The sequence below is a fragment of the Protopterus annectens genome, chromosome 5.part0, assembly GCF_019279795.1.
Source record: "Protopterus annectens isolate FY-2018-M chromosome 5.part0, PAN1.0, whole genome shotgun sequence".
Taxonomy (NCBI): Eukaryota; Metazoa; Chordata; order Ceratodontiformes; family Protopteridae; genus Protopterus; species Protopterus annectens.
The window spans coordinates 1,155,811,682-1,155,836,864 of NC_056735.1; the positions used below are offsets into that span (position 1 = coordinate 1,155,811,682).

The window sequence follows — 25,183 nt, forward strand, 5'->3', positions numbered from 1 at the left end:
GCTTTGACACACATCCAGTAACTGTTTTAAACCATGCACTAATAAAATAAAATAAAAATGCAGGGTAATGAAGTAAAATGAGACACTGACACTTTCCTGCCTACCTGTTAAAAAAGGGAAAATTTTAAGGAATGGGTAGTGGAAATTATTCAAGTTATTAGTGAAGACAGAAATATCTTAAGACGTTGTAGCTAGTAAATGAGATAAAATGAAAATGGTGTTTAAAAACAAGGTAGAAATAAAAGAGAAAGTGATACGATTAAGAACTAATAAGAATTACTAAGCAAAGAAGTGAAAAATGTGAAGACAAACTAGTAAAAATGAACACCACCTGTTCGCAGAGACTCCAACTATGACTCTTAATTAGTATCACAGTAATGTGAGTAATACCAATGAACGGTTTAGTTTTAGTGTTTTTGTTTTGTTAAATTATAAAACTTCATCAGAATACATACAAATTAAAACTTTAAAACTTAAATAAGATAGATTAAAACATGTCACTTGGCAAGCCTTTCATTTGAACCAATCATCTTTTTTTAAAAACATACCAAAACATTCCTTTTCAACCAGTCACAAATTCAAACAGTAACACCAGTTATTTTGGTGCAGAGGTTTAAAGCAGTCACTTTTAAACCAATCATCACTGAAGCAATAGTCTGTCACAGAAAGTCACTTGAGAACCATAATTGACTCTTAGATCTGCACCAATTGTCTTATATTAAAATAGGAGCCACTTTTCCACCTATCAATGTGAAATGAAGTTAAGCCAGTCATTAAGAGTACCAGATACACATTCTTTATTTTTAAACAATCGGGATTATTGTCATTTTAATATATGGATATAAGTCTGATTAAATAAATTATGATGTATAATATACCTTAATAAAGTCCTGTATGTTGTAGGACATAACTACCAATATAAATAAATCACAAAAAGGACACCCACTCTTACACACACGCACACACACACACACACACACACACACACACACACACACACACACACACACACACACACACACACACACACACACCACACACATACATTCAGACACATGCAAGCACTAACACATACACTCAAATCACATAACCATCTAATCACATATGCACAACACTAAATCTCAGCTCTTACTTAGCCTTTATCCCAAACCCACAAACACTCATAAGCATACTCTTACCTCTAATGATTACATTTTCAGAACATCCCAAAGTGAAAGCATTAGTAGACACCACCACTTATCTGAAGACAAACAAGCCTCACACACCATACTGAAAGTTGATGTTCCCAACATTGACATTTCTGACATTTGGCAACATACGTTGTAGATATAAAAGCATACAAGTTCACTTAGTTAATATTAGTTGATTTGGTGAGGTGAACTGTAACTGTGCAATACATGCACTCATGCGAGTGCACATTCAAATATACATACATACATACACATAAATGTGCTCTGTCTCTCCCACTCACTCACACAACTGCCCTTTTATGCATGCATGTACACATACACAGTCATATATACAAGCACTTCTGCTTGCTCACATGTATACATGCATTCGTACACATGCATGTCCCCACAGATGTGTGCATACACATCTACACTTGTACATGTACACACACACATGTAAATATGTGCATAAGTACACATGCATGGATATGCATACACACACACACACACACACACACACACACACACGTAAATATGTGCATAAGTACACATGCATGGATATGCATACACACATTTGAATTGTCAGGACCTGCTAGAGCAAGTCCTGAAATACAGAGACTGAATGGCTGAAAGAATGGGCTCACATATACTAAGTCCGAGATACCATTTCTCAGAATATTCTCTTTTCTTGTAGGTATGGCTATCTTGAAGTTGGTATATTTAGTAAGTTGTGTGTGTGTGTGTGTGTGTGTGGGGGGGGCTTGCCTTCCACATGGAGGTGTTCAACACCGGAAAAATAAATTTAAAGGAGAAGAATGATTTTCAAAATTTGCTCTTTTGTGCTTTTTTTTTTTTGGCTTGTTTGACGTTCAACATTTCAAGTGTCAACATTTCAATAGGCTGCCCTGTTTAGTTTAATGAATGAGTCAGGCAACACTACAGGTATAGCAAGACCTGCAGTTTCGATGTCATGTATGTTTGATCTGTAAGAGGTAACCCATGCCCTGTTCAATACACAGATGCTTAGAATCTGCATTCCACATCATTAAATCCAGTGTAGAATCTTGTCTTTAAAGTTGATTTCAAATATTACTGCTTAAAATCTTTTTGCTATTTGCTGTGTCACAAACAAAGCAACAAAAATACCATTCAGTTACCTAATGGACTAGTTTAAAGAATATTGTTTAAGGTTCCCTATTATATGATCGAAGACGCATTCGTTCAAATGCATCTTGATCGAACTTGAATGCATGAAATGGCAAAGTACCGAAACGGCATATAAACAAATTCTTTCCCTGGGAAAGAAATCGCTTGGCCGCCTTCGTTATTTTGGCGTTTTTTTCACTGTAGTGGAATCTCAGAGTTGGTATATTTAAGTAAGGGGGTAGGGGGCACAGCCCCCCACATCGGGGGTGTGGGGGGGGGTGAAGCCTCCCACTTTATGTAATGTTTTAAAGTTTTTTTCTTTTTTGGAACAGCGATTTTTTTCCCTGGGGAAAACAAATCGCTGTTCTAAGTGTTCTGGATTGTAAGCTTTTGCTTACATGGGGTCGATAAATCAGGTTCGCTTTTTTAAGCGTTCGCTGATTTAATATAGACCCTTGTTTAAGGAAACTGCTTATCAAGCAATGCTTAGTTGACATTATTGAACATTCTGCTGTTTTCCTTAATCACAACTTCTGGCCAGGTTGCTATTTTTGTAGCCAGAGCTTGCAATATATATCCCTTGTCATTTATTCTCAACTTAGGACGAAAACAGAAGATTCCTTGCAACTTTCAACACATGATGATGTTTTCAGGTAAAATATTTATTCATTAAAACTGTTTTATAAAATGTGTTGTTGTAAGTATTGATTGCATTAAATGATACCTTGGAGCTTTTCTCCCAGGGCCCCCACTGAAAAAAGGCACCTGTGCCCAGTCGGACTTTCCCAGTAAACAAATGTCAATTAATAAGTAATAAATAAATAAATACAATTCTGTTATGTAGTCTTAGGTCAGTTTTGAAGTGTTGCAAGACCCAAGGCATTTTACAAACCCAAATCCAGACTAAGTAATCAGCTGTGAGCAGGGTGTTGATCGGGTTTTTAAAAGCTGTCACTGGTGGAAACTGACTAATGACAGCTTAGTAGAAGCTCTTAATATGCTTTCTATAACCTTTTGAAATAACAAGTGTAAAAGCTGTTGTAATATGCGCATCTGTATAATTCATTATGCTTGGCTGCTTTATATGTTTTCATAGCAGTGTCTTGCTGAGCTCACATCGTGGGATCTAGATATTGAACTCTGTTTTTGTTAGTTTTCCCAGATATTTTGCTGTGTGTGCTGTTGAACTGTTTACATTGTTCGAATCTTCTGAAAATGTGATTTTTTTTCATTGCTTGATTAGGAAGAAGGTTTCTGTACTAGTAGAAACTAGAACTAACAGAAGTTTTTTAACATATGTATTTAAGGTTTTTGCCCAGTTTCATTCTCTGTATCACTTAAATAAGTATGTGCACTTTCACTTGGAAGTTCCAGTTAAAAATGAAAACATAATGTGAGGAAGCACATATGTCATGCATGTGAAAAACCCCAATGAAACCAACCCATCCCCCTCAGCTGTTAACTCTAGTTGCTCAAAGTGTACCAGTAAAAGAGAACCTTTAGTGTGTGTTTGGTTAATTTAGCCATTGCAGAGTAGACAACGACTGTTCCCACCAACATCATGGTAGCACCATCACCCTGGATAACATGTTCTATCTCTGCTTGCTTGGGTGGGTGTCTCTTGCCTGCTGTCCTTACAAAATGTAGCTGTATGGCCTTGCTTCCCACACTAAAAGACTGCATAGGGGACATGGTACTCTTCGCCTTGGTATTACCATTAACCTTTACCTTCATAGGGGTTTCTCTGAATAAGTTGTCATAAAACAAAGCCCTTTCTGCTCAGGTCACAAATTCAACTGTTTTCATTTTTCATGTAGCTCTTGCTGCTTAGAGTCCAGGTTGTGTAACTGGTTGCACTGTTCAGAAAACAGTTCTTAATCATTCTGTCAAAAGGCAACAGTAACTTATTAGAATCCTTAACCCCCCCACCATCCTTACTAATATCAGTTAACTTGAACCCTGCCTTACCCTAACCTTAACCATGTACCTTACCTTTCAAAATACCTTTCTTTAATGCTGTCACTCTCGAGAGAAAACCAGTGGCAGCATGATTGGTGCCAGTTGAAGATCAGTACTGCAGCATGACTGGTGCCAGCTGACGATCAGTACTGCAGCATGATTGGTGCCAGCTGAAGATCAGTACTGCAGCATGACTGGTGCCAGCTGAAGATCAGTACTGCAGCATGATTGGTGCCAGCTGAAGATCAGTACTGCAGCATGACTGGTGCCAGCTGAAGATCAGTACTGCAGCAGGATTGGTGCCAGCTGAAGATCAGTACTGCAGCTTGATTGGTGCCAGCTGAAGATCAGTACTGCAACATGATTGGTGTCAGCTGAAGATCAGTACTGCAGCATGACTGGTGCCAGCTGAAGATCAGTACTGCAGCATGATTGGTGCCAGCTGACGATCAGTACTGCAGCATGACTGGTGCCAGCTGAAGATCAGTACTGCAGCATGACTGGTGCCAGCTGAAGATCACTACTGCAACATGATTGGTGTCAGCTGAAGATCAGTACTGCAAAATGAGGATTTATATCACATTATCGGATGATGAGGAAAACAAATGCTCTTTCATCGATCTGATAATGTCAAAAGGAGAAAAAAACGAAGTCACAGAACATCAATTTTTTTCCCAGGGAAAAATATCGGTGGCCCGTCTTTGGGACTTTGCCATTTCCTCCACTATGGTGCGATCTTGGAGTTGGTATATTTAAGTACGGGGGTGTGTGGCCCACTTCATTTTGTGTTTAAACTTTTTTTTTTGCGGCGCAGCAAATCTTTTTCCCTGGGAAAAAATTCACTCTTCCATGTGTTCATTTTTTGTTATTTCGATATTATCGGTACGATGAAAGAGCGTTCACTCTTTTCATCATGCTACTGCAGCATGATTAGTGCCAGCTGAAGATCAGTACTGTAGCATGATTGGTGCCAGCTGAAGATCAGTACTGCAGATGATTGGTGCCAACTGAAGATCAGTACTGCAGAAGAACCTCACAGGCATTATCTGTAATTTAAGTTGTGTAAAACTGCCAAGCTGTTTTACACAACAACTTTTTTAGTGTGTCACTGCTGTTTTTTCTGCTGTGTTAAACATTTCTTTAGTGTTTCCTGCTTAAATTAATGTAGCATAGTCCAGATACAAGTTTGCTGCATCTGGATATGTTTGTAGTGGCTGTTTATTCTGAGCACATGTTCCAGGCCATCTTTGATGGGAAGGGGCCCTTCTGCACTCTAGTGAGAGAAGTGTGCTAATTGGAACCTGTCTGGTGAAGGGTGGTTGATCTAGGGGTGTCCAACCTTTTGGCTTGCTGGGGCCACATTGAGTGAACAGAAATGGTCTTGGGGCCGCATATAAAATATATCATAAAGTTAACTCTTTCGTTGCTCCGGAAGACCACAGTTGACCTCCTGGCTGTACTGTAGGTGCATTTGAACAATGAATAAATGGAATAAATGCCTAATATTTGCCTTAAAATTCTAATTCTCATTCTAATTCTAATTCTCTAATCTAACAGTTAACTCTAACATCTTAGTTAATATATATATATATATATATATATATATATATATATATATATATATATTTTTTTTTTTTACAAATAAACAGATATTCACTACAGCACTAGCATTTCTCACTGGCAAAACCATTCCAGCAGTCCAACTATGTAAAATGTCAACATCAGCAGTCCTACAATACTATCATCCACAAACATAACCCAACAAATTTGCAATAAAGTAAAGAATTCACATTACTGACTTAATAAAACAATTCTGAATAAGCTACAAGAGGGTCTCACCCAAACAAATAACTGGTGCCAGAAATATGGCCTCAAGCTAAATGCCAAAAAATGCATCATCATCCCCTTTGAGGAGAGTGATGTCCCCACAAATTATCACATTAATAACAATGTTGTAAGCACGCAATAAGTCGTATGGTACTTGGGCACCCAGTTTGATAGAAACCTGACTTTTGACCACCACGTTGTCTCCGTTGTAAGGAAAGCTTTTTACATGGCCCACTTCAATAGTAAGGGTACCTCATCCAGGGACAAGGAGGTCATAGCATCCTTGTATTCTTCCTTTACAAGAGCCATTATTGAGTGCAATGCCCCTTTTGGCATGTGCCTCAGCAAAACACCCTGCCAAAAGAAAGACTACAACCATTTCTGACAAAAAAGGTCAAAGGACTTAGTTATCCAAACAGATTAAAAAGCTTCTTGCTTTCCTCTGTCTCTCACTGGCCCCTATAAAGTTCATCATTGGCTTGCTTTCCAGGCTAAGAAGGATCCTGCCTTAAGAGACTTTCTCTACCTCAGAAATACTGGTTATACGTAAAATGCTCACTACAAAGACCACAGCTTTTACTGCAACATAAACAAGTCACTTTTTATGGACAGGTTCTTGACACAAAAACCTTCAACTTCTGTGAAAAGTTCCTCTCATTATCAAACAATGTAGTTCAGCAACACGATGGCTGGATGGATAGCCATAAATGTAGTCCTTGGGTAAGTAGCATAGCCTTCATCAAACCAGATGGAAAATCCACATACTAACCTTTCCCAGCTGGATGGCTAAGATCTAATATTGGTTACTCAAGTCTAGTTGCCCAAGAAGAGGGGCATGTTTAACTAAGAATTCCATTTGCAAAAATATATTCAGTATACATATTAAATCTCTCTCTCTTACACACACACACACACACACACACACACACACACACACACACACACACACACACACACACAAAAGCGCCTACTTGTAAAATAGGCAACCTCAGTAATCACATGATACCCACTCACTGAATGAAATTGTCTGGAAGTCAAAATATCTGAAAAAATGTAATTTCCCACCACCGAAAGGACCATCAATAAATCAACAAACAACTGCTCGTCAAAAAGTAAATCAATAAGAAAACCATAAACTATAATGCTACATACTGGTGTAAACATATAACTTGTGTCAATCCCCAGGTTAATCCATACCAAAATATTGTTTCAGAGCTTCAGCTATGTACAAATAGCTTTCTCCTAAAAACTTTACTCATTGATATTTGCCTTGCTGTAATTATAACTCTAAAAAAAAATGTTTTTAAGTTTATTCTGAACCTCAATGATTCTCACTGTTACGAGATGTAATCCCTGCCATATTGTATGAGTATTACATCCATAATTTGCTGTCTCTCTCTATGTATTGTATTATATTGTTTTGTGTTATTTTTGGAGCTTTTCTCCCCGGGCCTCCAATGAAAATGGACCTTTGTCCAGTCTGACTTTCCCGGTAAACAAATGTAAAATAAAATAAAATAAATAAAAATAAACTTCCCTCAAATCTAAAGCCATTTGACATTCAGACATTTTAATTTGTGCAGAAGTCACTCACAGACTGACAGTTTACTAAGCTGTAATGCTGACCTTCGCTTTTGAAAAAAAACAAATTCCCAGACTTTGTCAATAGCTCAAAGTGTAGAGAAGATTATTTATTTATTATATATTTATTTATTTTTGGAAAACATCTTTAAAACTGTTAAATTGATTACACACCCAGAAACACAGAAAAGTTATTATGATTATGTAAACCACAGACTGCTGCAAGAAATCAGTCACATTAGCACTCTATACTTATGTCCGAACAGATGAATCATACCTGTCAATTCCAAAAGAAGTAAAGTAGCTTAATAAGAAAGTTATTTGCAAGGTTACTTGGCAGTTTATATTGGAAATAAGCAGAGATATTAAAAAGGCTCTGTTTTTCATAATTATACCAAAAAGTCTTCCAAGGTATATACAACTTCTGATTTAGTATGGAACCATACCTCTCAACCTTAGAGCAAGAAATCTGGACAAAGCAAAAAATAAAAGTGGGACACAGGCCCAAAAATAATTATGCATCACAGACACCATTGAAACAACTGTAGCTGCAAACATTATACATCACTTATAATCTTTCTATCCCATTATTGTCAGTTATACATTATATGGCTCATTCAGTCCTGCCTTCTTTTGCATCAAAGAAAACCATGCTTTGAAATGACAAATGCATTAAAAATAATAAATAAAACACATTGCATCAACATCCTGCAACTTCCTACCTGCAAGCAACCACAGAGCTTTTATTGAAACTAGGGCTGCTTGTTTCCCCAGAATGACAGCTCTCCCTAATTAAGTCTAATGGTATACAACCTACCAGTATCTGGGCTACCTGAAATAAATTAAATTATGGCCTGTAAATTGAAAGTATACTTTGTTTAATTAAACTATATTTCTAAGCCCACTTACTATATTTTTTCAGTAACATTCCAATATCCATTTCCAGGTCACTATACAAGACATTGGCGGTGGTAGACTTGGCATCCTTCAGAACCCCACAGGACCATGCTAATACATTGTCCGTTAAATTTAAATATCCATCCACTGTAAATGGCAAGAAGCTATGTCTTAAAAAATCTACTTCTGGCATGCATACCCAAGTATTAGGTTTTGAACAAAGAAACATATTCTCCACAATCCGTAAGTCTCTGTCTTTAATAATCATCTACTGTTGCAGCACTCCCAACACATAAGCACACACATACACACTAAAATCTCCAGCATTTAAAAAATGACATTGTGCCCACTTGATTTGCCAGTATTGATGATCCGCCAAAGCTATGCTTACTGTTGTCCAATCTACCACTGCTTAGAACCCACCAATAAAAACGCAGTACTAGGTGCTTTTTTGTTTGTCTGAAAAAACAATACAACTTTATATGCTACAGTCCCACATAGTCAGTCCACTACTGACCCATTAACCCTAGGCTGCTGTCTCATTCTTACTCCCTGGAACTGCATTACCTTGGATGACTACTTTTATTTCCTAAGCAAAAGACACAAATTGGAAGATGAGGCAAAAATCCAGACATTCTTTGAAAATCCATACAGTTAAGAGGTATGAGTTCATGTTCAATACAACACTCTCCCTGTCAGGAAAGCCGCAATTTAATGAAAGTGCACTCAATGTATGATATATTTGTGAGCTAACTTGTTTGTGTTCAGTAGGTAGACTGATCATTGTTAGCCTCTTTGTGCATGCGTCTCTCTCTGTCATGCACACATAAACACACACACACTCTTCTACTTTCATGCACACAATTCTGCTTTCGTGCATGCACTCACTCACTCCGTACTTACCTATTAACACAGGTAATTGCTGTCCCTTTCAAAGGCAACAGCGGCAAATCCATACATGAGTCCCTCTTCAGCGAGAACACACACACACACACACACACACACACACACACACACACACACACACACACTGATTGTTCGGCGCAAAATAATGGCGTAAACACATTGACCCTTTTTTGGCTCAAAAACAAAACTAGAAGGGTGCTTTGGCACATGCGCACACCATTAGCGTTACAGGTCACGGGAGCGAAAAACACAAAACAAAAAAAGTGTTTTAGGGAATGCATACATCGATGTTGCAGTTAGAGGTTAAGGGCCACATGGAAGAGCTCTGAGGGCCGCATGTGGCCCAGGGGCCACAGGTTGGACACGTCTAGGGCTTGGAGTAAAAAGCCTCATTGGTCCTTTTGAGTTTTTTAAGGTTTTTTAAGTTTTCTTAGCATTCCGGTATTTAAACCTCACTTTTGAGCAGGTCTCTGTTTGTTTGAACTGAGCTGACCTGAGGTGGGCTACCAGCCACAGCTCTGAACTGCGATACCAGACAACTAGAGGCTTCTGAGCTTTCCAAAAACCATACGTTGCCTGTCTTTTTGCTTGGTTATACTATTTATTGCACTTTTTATTGTCTGCTGCCTACTTTAGTACTGTATTTTAATACTGTGTACTAAACTGCAATGTTGTACTGCAACTGCCTGCCTTACTGTGTCTGTTAAATCATGTGTTATTGCTGTTTTCACGTTTGCAAAGCTCTTTTTGCTATTTCCACTGTTTGTTAAGTTAATTCTGATGCCTTTCACTGTTTGCAAAGCAATCTGTTCTGTTTGTTCTGTTTTCCAGCCAAGCAGTGTTTTAAATAACATATTTATTTGTGTTTAAACATTCATTAGAGTCTCCTTGCTGTTTTTCTGCTATTTAAACATTTTTTAGTGTCTCACTGCTATTTTTCTACTGTGTTAAACATTTCTTTAGAGTTTCCCACCCAAAAGTAGTGTAGCTAGTAGCTATAGCATAGTCCACATACAGGTTTGCTGAATCTGGGTCTGTTTGTAGTGGCTGAGCACATTTTCCAGGCCATCTTTGATTGGAAGGGTCCCTTCTGCATTCTAGTGAGAGAAGTGTGCTGATTGGAACCCCTGTGTGGTGAAAGGTGGTTGGTCTAGGGCTTGGAGTAAGCACCTCATTGGTCCTTTTGAACTTTTTAAAAGTTTTTTAAAGTTTTTAGCTTCTGGTATTTATGCCCGGCATTTCAGCGGGTCTGTGCTTGTTTGCACATAACCCAGCACTGTGCACTGCTGAGCAATTGTGCACCATAGCCGGAAAAATAACTTCGACAATTTTTCCCTTAGACACAGCTGTAGCATATTAGTGTAGTCCTCATCCTTTTCCAGTCTAAGAATTACTGCTAATGAACTGTGACCTATTAACCCACCAGCAAAAAATCCAGGCAGAAATATCCATCTACAGAGCACCACCTTGATCAGTCTTGAAAAGCCCTCTCACTTTGTGATAAAATTTCTTCAACCCAGCATTATAGACAGTTGGACAACCCCTGTTTCTCCTGCCAGCCTTGTTGGCTTGTGTCTCCTGAGGCAGTGTAGCAATTGCATCATGTACACTGACAATCCTCTACTAGTAACTCACTCTAGTACAGAGTGCGAGAGCTGTATCTACACCAAAAATCTTGAATCCCTGCTCTGTCACACTCGAAGCAGTAACACTGAAGAGGTTGTCAACCCACACGCCACTACTTATGCACATAGTACGTATCAAACACATAAATCAACATACACGGAGGTTCTCTCAGAAAACTTACCGAAACACCAGAGAACTCCAAAACACAAGACTGCTACAGCTAACACAGTTCCCATAGCACCCATGACACACAGCAACACCAGTGTCTCACCTACCAAGACCGTAAAGCGTAAAAGTAAAAAAAAAATGTTTTCTTGTCATTGGAAACTCCATAATGAGACACACGGATGTCCCACGCACCAGGTTAGACAAGGAGAAAGTCACAGTCAGCTGCCTGCCCGGTGCCAGGATTCGTCAGATTGCACATGCACTCATTTCTCTCAGCAACAAGTACCATTATGACTCTGTCATAGTTCATGTTAGAGTGAATGACCTGAGACGTACCTCACTGGACTATATCAAGAGAGACATGATTAACACTCTGAGTATGTATCCCAGGCAGGTATGTCTCTAGCCTTGAACAGCATATTACCCTCATCTAGAATGATGCCACAGTGTAAATAAAAACTGATCAGTTTCAATAATTGGCTTAGTTTTGGTGTCATTCAAAGGGTTTCCGGTGTCTGTCAGCCTGAAGGTTGTGGTCGACAAACCTCACTGCTTTGCCAGAGATGGTTTGCACCTGGCACCACTAGGCTTTTGGCTGCTGGTAAAGGCTCTTGCCTCCCCATAGTGCCTTTTTTAGGCAAGGTCTCGAAAACAAACTTACCAATGTGAAATTTGCCAGTCATAACAAAATAAGAGTTATGCTGCTAAATGCTAGGAGCTTAAATCAAAAACTGCAAACTCTGGAAGCACTTCTGTCACTGAAGGATGTAGATGTCTGTGTAGTCACAGAAACCTGGTTCAAGGCCTCAGAGAGTACCCTGGCCCTGCAAGGCTACAATGCCTTCCACATCTTCAGACCGCAGAACAAATGTGTGAGAACCAAAGGAGGTGGTGTTTCTACCTGTATTAGAGAGACATTCACCTCCCGTCTAGTTAGACTGGACAACTCCATGGAGTTACTCCAAGTTCAGGTTACTGTGGGTAAGACGCCCATTTGAGTCATAGCCATTTATAAATCCCCACCCATGGATCACGATGTGCAGAAAGCCTACTTGATCAAACTGGAGTGAATCCAAATATTGCTGAACAGTCTGGCTATGGGGGATTTCAATTATCTCACCATCAAATGGGAAACCTACTGTAGCCGTAACTCACTAATGCAAAAGATCCTTGACTTTGTTAACTCAAATGCCCTGGAACAAATTGTTCAAACCCTGACAAGAGGAACAAACATACTAGATCTGGTCCTCAGTAACATGACAGACAGATGTACTGCCACAACTGTTGGACCCTCATTAGTTAAATCTGACCACAAATTAGTCATCTTCGAGCTGGCACTAACACCAGAACTCACAAAGGGCAAAGTCAGGCTAAAAAACTTCACCAAGGCAAACTATACCCTCCTAGGGGAAAGTATAAATGCATTCCAAGCCCCACCCCCATCTGGAAATGGTTACTACACTGAAGCTTACACTAAAGCCCTGTACAATCACTTGTATACGTGTATAGTCTCAGCTGTTCCAGAGAGAATCAAAGCCAGAGCCTCAAGTAAAAACAAGCCACCCTGGTGGACATCCAGCATCAACAAACTTTACAACAAATGCAAAAAGTTGCTGTCCAAGAAAACAAAGGCGAGCTCCCAACTATGGAAAAGCACCCTGCTCAGCCTCAGCAGGCAAGTAAGACAACATGTCAAGTCTTCTAAGGGCCTGTTTAAGAAAAATGTATCAAGCACAGCCAAATATAACTGTAAGGCCTTTTACAGCTGTATACGTAGCCTAAAAGGTAGGAGGTATCGCACACACTGACCCTGCAAGGATAGCAAACCTGCTAGAGGATAGACTTGGCAAAAATTTCACTCCCTTGTCCCCTCCAGATGTATCATAAACAAAACATTGCCCCCAACCACCCCCCACATATCTGAAGAGCAGGTCATTAAAACCTTGTCCAAGGCAAGTGAATAATGGTATCACACACACACACTGACCCTGCAGAGATAGCAAACCTGCTAGCAGATAGATTTGGTGAAAGTTTCACTCCCATATCCCCTCCAAACTTATCACAAACCTTGCCTCCAACTTTCCCCTACCCTACGTATCTGAAGAGCAGGTTACTGAAACCTTGTTCAAGGCAAAAAAGCACAGCCTGTATGGGACCAGACAGAATCCTAGGCTATCTTCTAAATAAGCTAAAATATAGCATCACCATTAATCTTTTCAGTCGTAGCCCAACCACAGGCTTTGTTCCTGTGGAATGAAGAACAGAAACAGTTACTCCCCTCCACAAAGGTGGTTTAGCAATAGACCCTGGGAATTATCGATCCATAAGTCTGACCAGCCTCATCAGTAAGGCCATGGAATGTATCATCAAGGACCTCATTAATAAAGACATAGGTGACCTCCAAACCCTGGATCCAACCAAATTCAGCTTCGTCAAGGGCAGATCCTGCCTGTTAAACATGATGGATTGCTTTGAAAATGTGACTAGGGCCATTGACAAGGGCAAATCTGTGCACACAGCATACCTCGACTTGGCAAAGGCTTTCGACACAATTCTACACTCAGGCATTACTTATAAACTTAGCAAACTCAATGTAAACCTCTTTGTTGTAAGATGTGTTGCCAGCTGACTCACAAACTGGACAGACTATCAAAGTGGGTGACTCCACATCAACCAGCAGATCTGTCACCATCGAGGTGCCACAAGGGTCAGTGCTGAGCCCCCTACTGTTTGGTATATACTTGTCAGATATTCAGGCCAAAACTAAGGGGCTGTGGCTGACCAACTTTGCGGATGAATGTAAACTAAGTGCAATTACTAAATCCCCAAATGATGTTGGTATATTTCAGGAGGGTCTTATGCAGATCGACTGGTGTCTTTGTCATGGTCTCAAACTGAATGCATAGAAATGCATCATCATTCCCTTCAGCAAAAAAAAATGTCTCTTCACACTATCAAATCAACAGCAATACCCCAAGTACCTACAAAGTGGTAAGGGATCTGAGATCACAAGTTGACTGTGACCTTAACTTTGACCACTGTGTGTCTACTGTAGTAAGGAAGACTTTCTAAATAGCCCACTTGATTAGTAAAGGCATCATCTTGAGATCATAGGAGGTTATAACACCTCTATACTCATCACTAATCAGGCCCATAATTGAGTATAACGCCTCTTTTGGCATGTGCCGTACAAAGCACATGCAGCAATAGGAAAGACCTCAGAGATTTTTAACAAAGAAGATCAAGGGACTTCAGCACGTGCCTTACACAGGCCGACTAAAGTCCCTGTCACTATACTCTGTATCATATAGACTTCTTAAGGGAGACTTATGCCTGGCTTACAGAGCAGTCTAAGACCCAAACCTAATGAGTTTGCTGCACATCTGTAAATCAGGGACCGAAATATGGCCTGCAACTTGAATTGGACATGCTGGAGGGACAAATTTGTCTCCCAGTAACTCCTGTGTCTTTTGAGTAGGGTACCAATTCATGTGAAACAGAGCACCTCTATGGCATTGTTCAAAGGGAACTTGGAGGAGTGGATGGGGCACCATAAAGTCTTACCAGAGATAGCACCCACAACCTTGCTGCACATGGGCAGTCATTGCTAAATTCATTCCTGGGCATTGACTAGAGTATCTATGGTATTACATTGGGATGAAACTGCTAGACTTAAAATGACTTCAGGGTCGATAGCCTAGTAAACTCCTATGATCCTATGAAGCTGGTAAACAATGACCTACAAACCCTGGTCCAAAACAGTTTGTAAATATAAAAAACAGATCATTCCCACTAAACCAAGATGATGTCTTCAAAAGGGTAATTGAATTCTTGATGAGAACCTGACAGTCCATAATGCTTACCTTAACCTCGCCAAGGCCTTTGATGTCATCCAAAATGCTGGTATCATAGATATAGGTTCATAGGTTCATAGGTTTATACTAGGCTATCTGCCCTAAGGCATTTATAAGCCTAGCCCAAAGTTTTGTGGCTTATGCCACCCCTTATATGAAAAAATTCTGTACCCATTAGTTTGTTGTGCCTCTGTCCGGCAGTGACACAGAGATGATTCCCAGGGTAAACCTACGATCTCCCATCCACAGGTCAAGATTTCTCTTGAACAGAGCCAGCGAGGTGCTCTGCCTCACATGGACCGGGATTTTATTCCACAGCATAGGGAGTCTCTGAGTGATAAATCTATCCCTCCAGCATGTCCTATTTATATCAGTTCTAAGGTTTAAGTCGCTTGCTCTAGTGGTTTTGGTGGATTTGGATTTTTTGAGGTGGAGCATGTCCATTAATTCCGGGTTGGACATGGCCTTGTATGTCAGGCACATGTCACCTCTGAGCAGACGGTATGCGATTGAATAGAGCTGGAGTTTCTTCAATCTGGCAGCATATGACAGATTTTGGAGTCCCTTTATCCTTTTGGTGAGGAACTTTTGGGGTCTCTCCAATTGCTGCAGATGTCGGGTGAGATACATCCCGAATGGGGCATTGTACTCGATCATTGGTCTGATAAGTGAAGAGTACAGGGGAACAATGACCTCACTAGATCTGGATGTGAATACCTTCATGATCAAGTGGGCAATGTAGAAGGTCTTTCTAACCACTTTAGCAACGTGAGTGTCAAAAGAAAGGCCACTGTCAACCTGGGTCCCCAGGTCCCTGATAACCTCTTCTGTGCTTAGTGGATTGCCACCTATATGGTAGCTTGGGGTTACCTTGTTTTTCCCGAAGGGTATGACTATACATTTTTTGGCGTTTAACTTCAGGCCATGGCTCTGGCACCAGCTATCTGTTTCCGTGAGTCCCTTCTGAGGGATATCCGTGTCCGATGCACTTTCCACTATGGCGCCCAGTTTGCAGTCGTCTGCAAACTTTGTCAGCCAAAGTCCTCCCATGTTGGCCTGTACTTCTGAGAAGTAGGTGCCGAACAATAGGGGGCCAAGGACCGAGCCCTGTGGGACACCACTTGTGACCGGCTTGGAGTCTGACATAGCGCCAGCAACTCTAACCCTGTGGGTTCTGTCCTTAAGCCAGTTTGCAACCCATCTTGTGACATATGGGTTTACATTTAAGCTGGTAAGTTTTTCTACAATACTCGAGTGGGGTATTGTGTCAAAAGCCTTTGCAAGGTCAAGGTAGGCTGTATGGACTGCCTTTCCCTCATCAATGGCCTTGGTGCTCACTCATCTTAATCTAAACCTGTATGTAGCCTACTTAGGGGTCACTGAATCCCTGAATGAGAGCATGATAGGCCATGTTGTTTATTTTGATCTCACTAAGGCTTTTGAGATTATCCCAAATTCTGGTATCACTGATGACGTCTTCCAGTTTAACATAAACCTGTATATAATCTGTATAAGGACTGCTGAGTCTGTGAATGAAAGCCTGACAGTTCATACAGCTTCTGCTGTCCTCACCAAGACCTTTGATACCATCCTACTTCCTGGTAACATAGATAAACTCTGCCAACTTAACATAAACCTGTATTTAGTCCATTAGATAGCCAGTTTAGAACCAACACTGTTATCATAGGGCTTACTGCCTTTCTCCTGAAGAGTGTCTCCAGTCATACCTCTCAGCTTCTTAGCACAAGAAATCTGGTCAAGCCTAAAATAATGGGGGAGGACAAAGGCCCAAAACTAGGTACATATTTTAAATATTACTCTTTAAAACTTGCAAAGTTGCTAGAATAACAGGATTTGTGTTAGAGTTCATTTTCTGAGGGATATGAAGTATGAAATGCAAGTGTATATAGGTTCATAGGTGTGTACTAGGCTAACGGCCCTGGAGCCTTTACAGGCCTAGCCCATAGAAGTGCCCTACCATTGTGCTGTCCAACGCTAGTTCCCAGTGCCTCTATCAAGGAAAGCCACTGGAGTGATCCCCAGGGTGAACTTCCTATTTCCCATCCACTTATCAAGATTTCTGCTGAAGAGGGTCAGTGAGGTGCTCTGCTTGACATGTATGGAAAGTCTATTCCAGAGCATGGTTAGTCTCTAGGTTATGAGCCTGTCCCTCCAGCATGTTTTGTTGATTGTGGTAATGAGGTTGAGGTCTCTGGAGCATGTGGTGTGGAGGGATTGGGATTTCTTTAGATGTAGCATTTCTAACAGACCTGGGTCAGACATGGCTTTGTAAGTCAAGCAGAGATTGCCTCTTAGTAGACGATATGATACAGAGAATAGCTGGAGTTTTTTGTCTGTAAGGCCTAGGATCCTCATTATTTAGTGACTTCTTCAGCAATTTGCCAACAAACTACAAATTGTACGAGGAACAGTCCAAAATATGAGGCAGAAATCTGGACATTTTGGGAAAATCTGGTCAGTTGAGAGGTATGTACTCCAGTGGGCTTCCATAAGGCTGCGTACTGGGCCCTCTTCTGTTCTGCATCTGCTTCTCAGAAATGAAAGCAAATGTCATGATAACTGCAAACTGGCTGAGGTGGTCAATTTCCCCTTGGACAGTCCAATGCCCCATCAGGACCTGGATGAGATCATTGCATAGTGCAACAGGCATAGGCTGACCTTAAATGCCAAAAATGCATTTTAGTAAACCTTTCAGAAAGCATTACCCACTCCTCTTACTGCATTGCTGGTACCACCTCCAAAACAGATAAGAGTTACTTGGGATTTGGGTATCTATGTTGAAATAATTTTTATTGCGATCACTGTATCTCAGTTGTAGACAGGTGAGCTATGAGGATCCTTAAAAGCCTAGCCATGCATTCTCAAGAGGTTTTTAACCTTTGCATTTTAAGTACAAATAACCCAAGGCTATTGTGTTTTAAGTTTGAATAGCCCAGAACCAGGCAGACATTTATGTATTACCTCTATCTGTAAGTGACAGAAGTGTCAAACAGGGGTGTGCTACAGGTTTACTGTCAGTTAGTCCAGAGTAAACTTGATTTGAGTAAGAGACGTACTTTATGTGGAGATGAAAACAATTACAGAGAAATAGTGTTCTCTTTGATACATATTCCCTCATCCAACATATTTTATGTAATTTGCAGAAGAATTTAAGGTCTCTTGAGTGGGTGTTTATGCCACCATTGGACTTATGGATGTGCAGTAGGTCTGAAAGGATGGAGTCAGTTTGGTGTCTGTAATTGAGGTAGAGATCACCCCTCAGTAACCTGCAAGTTACCAAGAAGGACAGAGTTTTGAGACTGCCAGTGTTGCTTTTATGATTTAGGCCTTTGGTTTGCTTGGTGCAAAAGTGTTGTTTTCATTCAAGTGGTGTCAAGTGTTTGGACAGGTACATACAGAAGGTGACATTTTACTCATCAGCCTAATAAGTACCAAAGACAGTAGAATAATCACTTCCCTTGACCTGGATACCATATCCTTACTAGTAAGCTGCACAGTCATAAAGGACCTTCTTACAATAGTGGATGCATGGTGATCGAAGGACAGCTCACTGTCTATATAAGTTCCCAGGCCCCTGACTTCTGGATAAATTTTCAGGGGTCTGCTGATGTAATAGTTACAGTGGACATTGTACTTGCTGAAGGATACTATTATACATTTTTTGGTGTTTAGTTTTAGACCATGGTTTTGACACCAGCTATTTGTTTGGGAAAGGCTCTCATGGAGGATCTTATTGCCTTCTGTAAAGATTATGATGGGACCACCTTTATGGTCATCTGCAAACTTGGTTAGCCATAAACTCTTTATATTAGCTTTGATCCCTGAGAAGTAGATGTCAAAGACATGAGGATTGAACCCTGGGGTACATTGATAGTGACAAGTCTTTTAAAGGAAGTAGAGCCACCCACCCTAATTTATTGGGTTCCTTCAGTGAGTCAGTTTGCTATCCAGTGAGTTACATAGGAATTTTCATTTAGGTGGGTGAATATTTCATCTATACCTAATTAGGTAGGATGATGTTTAATGCTTTTATGATGTTCAGATATGCACTATGGGCCAATTTTCCCACAGCCATTGCTTCAGTAACCTACTCAAAGAAGTAGACCAGGTTAAGTAGGTAGGATCTGTCCTTGCTAAAACTGAACTGGCTTTAGGCAATGGTTTCCTTGACAAAACTGAACTAGCTTTAGACAATAGTTTGCAGGTTGCCTAGGTCTTTATCTGTTAATTCTATAATGATCCCATTCCATAGCCATACAGATAAAGCTGATCAGACTTATGAGTCTATAATTACCTAAGTCTGTTGACTCCCTACCTTTGCACAGGGGAATGACTGTTGCTGTCCTCCATTTGAACGACACAAAGCGTGTTTGGAGGCTGATATTGAATAACTTCTGTAAGGAAGTCCATCTACCTTGCTCAGCTGATAAGTATGGGTAACTTCTGTATATCACATGCAGACATGCTCTTGTTATGGTCTTTCTTTATTACCTCAGAAAACACATTGACTAACTTAAAAACCTCAAAGATTTCTGGACTACACAAGGTAGGCCGTCCTGAATGACTAAAAGCCCTGTGCTGCTATTTTGTCTTATGCCAACTTCTGATTTGTGATCTCTGTTCAGACTTCTGATCACTGAAAGTCCACACACTTTTCAGTCTTCTCCCTCTTTGCAAAACCAGTGATATAAACTTATTCCAAAGCCCTCATCCTCCACCACAAGATCAGCAGCACCAGTTCACATGACAGTTTCATAACCCAGCATGTTTGCTGCCTTTGGAGTAAACTCCTTTTACATGTCAAACAAAGTGACACTCTATCTGCTTTCGAAACCAGATTTGATGACTGGATCAGAGAACATAAATTTATGCATGGGGTGTATGGAAATACTAGTCTTACTAGAGCTAACTAATAAATTCTCAATACTAGTGGGTGTCATTTCTAATATTCTAGATGGCCCTTCAGCAATATACTTTGTCTGAACCTTTCAACATGTCACTAGAATTGTTATCCATGTAATATTAGAAATTTTTTTATATTGATATATGAAATGTTGTGTAGTAACACATCAGTGAAGGAAACTAAATTTGATTTGGGATTCTTTTATTACTAACATGTTTTTCAGACCTTGTGGCATCAGGACCAATGGAGTATGTCATACATATTTTTTTTGGTGTAAATTTATTTTATCAAAGATCGTCTGCTTCTCCCAAAGTGCCCCCAGCATTTAATTATGACTTCCATGTAATTGCTCCTCCATTGGATCTGACAATCTTTAATGTCATACTTACAGAGACCAGAACGGTAAGCCTCAAAATGTATGTCAGTTGTTTTACTTTCCTTCGTCATATAGTAGCACTTATGAGGGTGTAACCTAGTATGTGAAGCTGTGTCCTTTGCCCTTTTGAGCATAGCTAGCATTGCTTCTGGCCAGTATTTGCCATTGTATAGATGTCTGTACTTATTAGAATTATTTCCATACCAGTGTATGATCAAATTGTCATGCTTTCTGTTTTTGGATAGATTATCAAAGCTGCTTTCTGGTGCAGTATAGTGAGTTAAAGAATTTGCACCTATTCTGTTTAGTAGTGATACTAATATAGTTTTGCTGTCTGTATTAGGACATAAACGTGGAGGAAAAGTAAGTTAATGTGTTAAACAGTATTTTTCTTTGTGTGTTTCTTTATGAGCCTTTACAGTAGATATCATTAGTGAGACCCGCTTTCTTTATTGAAATTTTAAAAACTGTGGTTGAAAGTTATGACAGTCTTACAGCTGTTCTACCTAGTTTACAAAGCATAGGTGTTATAGCTTTTGCTTTCTTAATGCTGTATGTATGTGTGTGTGTGTGTGTGTGTGTGTGTGTGTGTGTGTGTGTGTGTGTGTGTGTGTGTGTGTATGTGTGTGTGTGTGTATATGTACTTGATATACATCTTTTATTGTATCTTTACTGATTTATTTCAGACATTTTGCATCTTTGCTCAGGAGCAGCTACATAATTAATGCATCAGAGATTGATAGTGGAATCCTACAAGTCACACTTTTAAAATATGTGAATTTCAAAGTATGTAATGTTTTAGGTTCATAGGTTCATAGGTTCATACTAGGCTATCTGCCCTAGGGCATTTATAAGCCTAGCCAGAGTGTGTGTGGCTTTCACCACCCCTTAGGATGAGAATACTATACCCATTAGTTTTCTGTGCCTCTGTCCAGCAGTGACACAGAGATGATTCCCGGGGTAAACCTACGATCTCCCATCCACTCGTCAAGATTTCTCTTGAACAGAGTCAGTGAGGGGCTCTGCCTCACTTGGACTGGGATTCTGTTCCATAGTGTAGGGAGTCTCTGGGTGATGAATCTGTCCCTCCAGCACGTCCTATTTATATCCGTGTTGAGGTTTAAGTCTCTTGCTCTCGTGGCTCTGGTGGATTTGGATAATTTGAGGTGGAGCATGTCCATTAATTCCGGGTTGGACATGGCCTTGTATGTCAGGCACAGATCACCTCTGAGCAGACGGTATGCGACTGAATAGAGATGGAGTTTCTTCAGTCGGGCAGCGTATGACATATGTTTGAGCCCCTTTATCCTTTTGGTGAGGAACTTTTGGGGTCTTTCCAACTGCTGCAGGTGTCGGGTAAGGTACATTCCGAATGGGGCGTTGTACTCAATCATTGGTCTCATAAGTGAAGAGTACAGGGGTACAATGACCTCTCCTGATCTGGATGTGAATCCCTTCATGATCAGGTGGGCAATGTAGAAGGTCTTCCTAACCACTTTGGCAATGTGAGTGTCAAAAGAGAGGTTACTGTCAACTTGGGTCCCCAGGTCCCTGATAACTTCTTCCGTGTTTAATGGATTACCACCTATGTGATAATTAGGGGTTACCTTGTTTTTCCCAAAGGGTATGAATATACATTTTTTGGCATTTAGCTTAAGGCCATGGCTCTGGCACTAGTTATCCATTTCTTTGAGACCTCTCTGGAGGATGTCTGTGTCTGATGGAGTGTCAATTATGGTGCCCAGTTTGCAGTCATCTGCAAATTTTGTCAGCCACAATCCCTCTATGTTTGCCTGCACTTCAGAAAAATAAATGCCGAACAAGAGGGGGCCTAGGACTGAGCCCTGTGGGACACCGCTCGTGACCGGCTTAGAGTCTGACATGGCACCAGCAACTCTAACCCTGTGGGTTCTGTCCTTGAGCCAGATTGCAACCCATCTTGTGACATATGGGTTTACATCTAAGCTGGTGAGCTTTTCTATGATGCCCGAGTGGGGTATTGTGTCGAACGCTTTTGCTAGGTCAAGGTAGGCTGTGTGAACTGCCTTACCCTCATCAATGGCCTTAGTGACTGTTTCGAAAAAGTCGACCAAGTTCAAGAGGCAGGATCTGCCCTTGACAAAGCCAAATTGGGTAGGATCCAGTGTCTGTAGGTCCCCAATGTCTTTATTTATGAGTTCCATTATGATCCTCTCCATAGCCTTGTGGACAAGGCTCATCAAGCTTATGGGGCGGTAATTTCCAGGGTCCGTAGAAGCACCGCCTTTGTGGAGTGGGACCACAGTTGCCATACACCATTCTTTGGGTACGTATCCTGTAGTAAGGCTAAGATTAAACAGCAGCCTTATGTGTGGGTTTAGTTCCTCATTGAGTTCGTGTAGCACACAGCCGGGGACACCGTCCGGTCCCACTGATGCTGTGTTTTTTGCTTTAGATAGAGCAGCTCTTACCTGGGCATCTGAGATGTTTGGGAGACTAGACTCTGGTGGGATAGATATTTCTCCTTTTGGGGGGGAGGGAGGGGAGAAATTTGCACTGAACCTGTATGCCAGTATGTTGGCAATGTCTGTGGGTTCAGCGATTTTTGTATCATTTTGGATTAATTCTGAGCATATCTGGGAGTTTCCACCCAGGTTTCTAACATAGCTAAAGAAGGCCTTATGATTGTCTTTTGTGTCTTTAGCGATTTTTCTCTCAAAGTTGGCCTTGGATGATTTTATGAGTGATCGTAGTTTTTTGCTAGTATTGATCAGAGATGCCTTCCCTTTTAGGAATTTTGCTCTGTCATGTAGTAGCTTTCTCCTCTTGTTGTAGAGTTTGTTTATGGCTGGGGTCCACCAGACCGGGCGCCTGCCTTTGGTGGAAAGGGTCTTGATTTTATTAGGGATTGCTTGATCCATACATTCCTGGAGGTGCTCGTAGAAGGCATTTGTAAGGGTTTCAGCAGTGTGGGTTGTGGTTTCCACTGGCTCGGGGGCCTTGAAGGATACCACTCCAGTCTTAAGAAGTGTGAAGTTTGCTTTTGAGAAGTTCTTCACTGTGGTCTTTTTTGCTGGGGTTGGGGGTGGGATGTGGATCTCCAGTGAGATTAATTTATGGTCTGATCTCACCAATGAGGGATATACTGCCGGTTTGGAGCATTTTGTCCCCATGTTTGTGATGATCAGGTCTAGTATATTTTCTCCTTTTGTGGGAATGGTGACTAGTTGTTCCATAGCATTTGAGTTTATGAACTCCAGGAACCTTTGGGCTAGGGTGTTGGGGCTTGAGTAATGTTCCCAGTCTATGTTTGGGTAGTTGAAGTCACCCAATATGATGGTGTTTGGAGAGACATTCGTACTCTCCAGTGTCTTCAGGAAGGCTGTGTGGGTTTCCTGAGTTTGAGAGGGTGGTCTGTAGCATGCTACAAACTGTAGGGCAGTTTTACCTATGGTTAATTGCACCTGGATGGTCTCCGATGCTTCGTGCGTTGCCACTAACCTGGAGGTGTGGGTATCCTTTATGAATATGGATACTCCCCCTCCTTTTGTGGTGCTGTCCGGATTTTGGGGCCGGAACGCATGATATGAGGTATAACCTGATAGTGCTGGGGTGCTCTCAGGAGCCTTGAACCAGGTTTCAGTCACAGCACAGACATCGATGTTCTCCATACTGAGGAGGGCTTCGAGGGCGTGCATCTTGAGGTTTAGACTTCTGGCATTGAGCAGTATTACCCTTAGTTTTTTTCCATGTTTGTTTTCTAGGGCGGTAGGTTTATCATTTGAGCCTTGCCTAAAAAAGGCACTATGGGGGTGGCAAGAGCCTTTGCCAATATCCGGAAGCCCAGGGGTGACAGGTGCAAGCCGTCCCTTGCAAATCAGCGTGGCTTGTCAAGCATGTCATCCCAGGCAGACAGACATTGGATCCCCTTAGAATGACACTAGTAATTAAGCCAATTATTAAAGCTGATCATTTTGTCTCTGTATTGTGGCGTCATTCTTGGTGAGGGTAGGATACTGCTCAGGGTCAGGGTCATACTGGCCTGGGCTACATAATCTGAGAGCTCCTCTATGTCTCTTTTCATGTAGTCCAGGGAGGTGCGTCTCAGGTCGTTCACACCGGCATGGACAATGACTGAGTCATACTTGTACTTGCTGTGGAGTGACCTGAGTGCTTGTGTTATGTGGCGGATTCTAGCGCCCGACAGGCAGCTTACTGTGATCTTTTCCTTGTTCAGTCTGGTGAGTGGGACGTCAGTGTGTCTGACTATGGAGTCACCTATAACAAGTGTGTCTGGCATTGTGTTTGGCCTTAAGGGCTGTGACTGTTTAGCACACTGAGAACTATGTGTTGCATGTCTTATGTCTTGAGGTGGCAGTTGCTTGGGTCTCTGCTTTGGAGGCCTCTGCAGTTTTGGTAGATTTTTGATCAGTGCCTCCGAGTATGTCTTTGTGTGTTTATGTGTTTGTTTTGCAGTTGTGATAGTTCTATGTGAAACTGGGTTTGTGGTGTGCGTGGTTTCCTTCTCCTCCTGTCTGGTCTTGCCAGTCCTGAGTTGAGAGAGCTCAGCCTCCAGTTTGGCTATATAGTTGTATCTCTCACATGTATTTGTGTTTTGTGGGGGAAGGAGTGGGTTGTCTGTGTACATGAGGCAGTTGTAACATTGCCTCAAGATGCCCAGATTCACCAGCTGAACAGGAGAGGACGCTAGCAACTGACCCTTCGACATGCTAGAAAAAGTGAAAAAGTTTGCTGTGTAACTGAGTCAGAA

At 41.1% G+C, this 25,183-nt stretch overlaps 1 protein-coding gene across 1 annotated transcript in view; it reads left to right on the forward strand.

Moving 5' to 3' along the window:
- The window catches only part of SLC9A9 (solute carrier family 9 member A9), a 3,618,317-nt gene that overhangs the window by 2,077,683 nt on the left and 1,515,451 nt on the right, over positions 1-25,183 (forward strand). Inside the window, exon 14 of the mRNA XM_044071972.1 lies at positions 2,857-2,968. Coding sequence (XP_043927907.1) covers positions 2,857-2,968 — 112 coding nt within the window. The remainder of the gene's footprint in view (positions 1-2,856; positions 2,969-25,183) is intronic.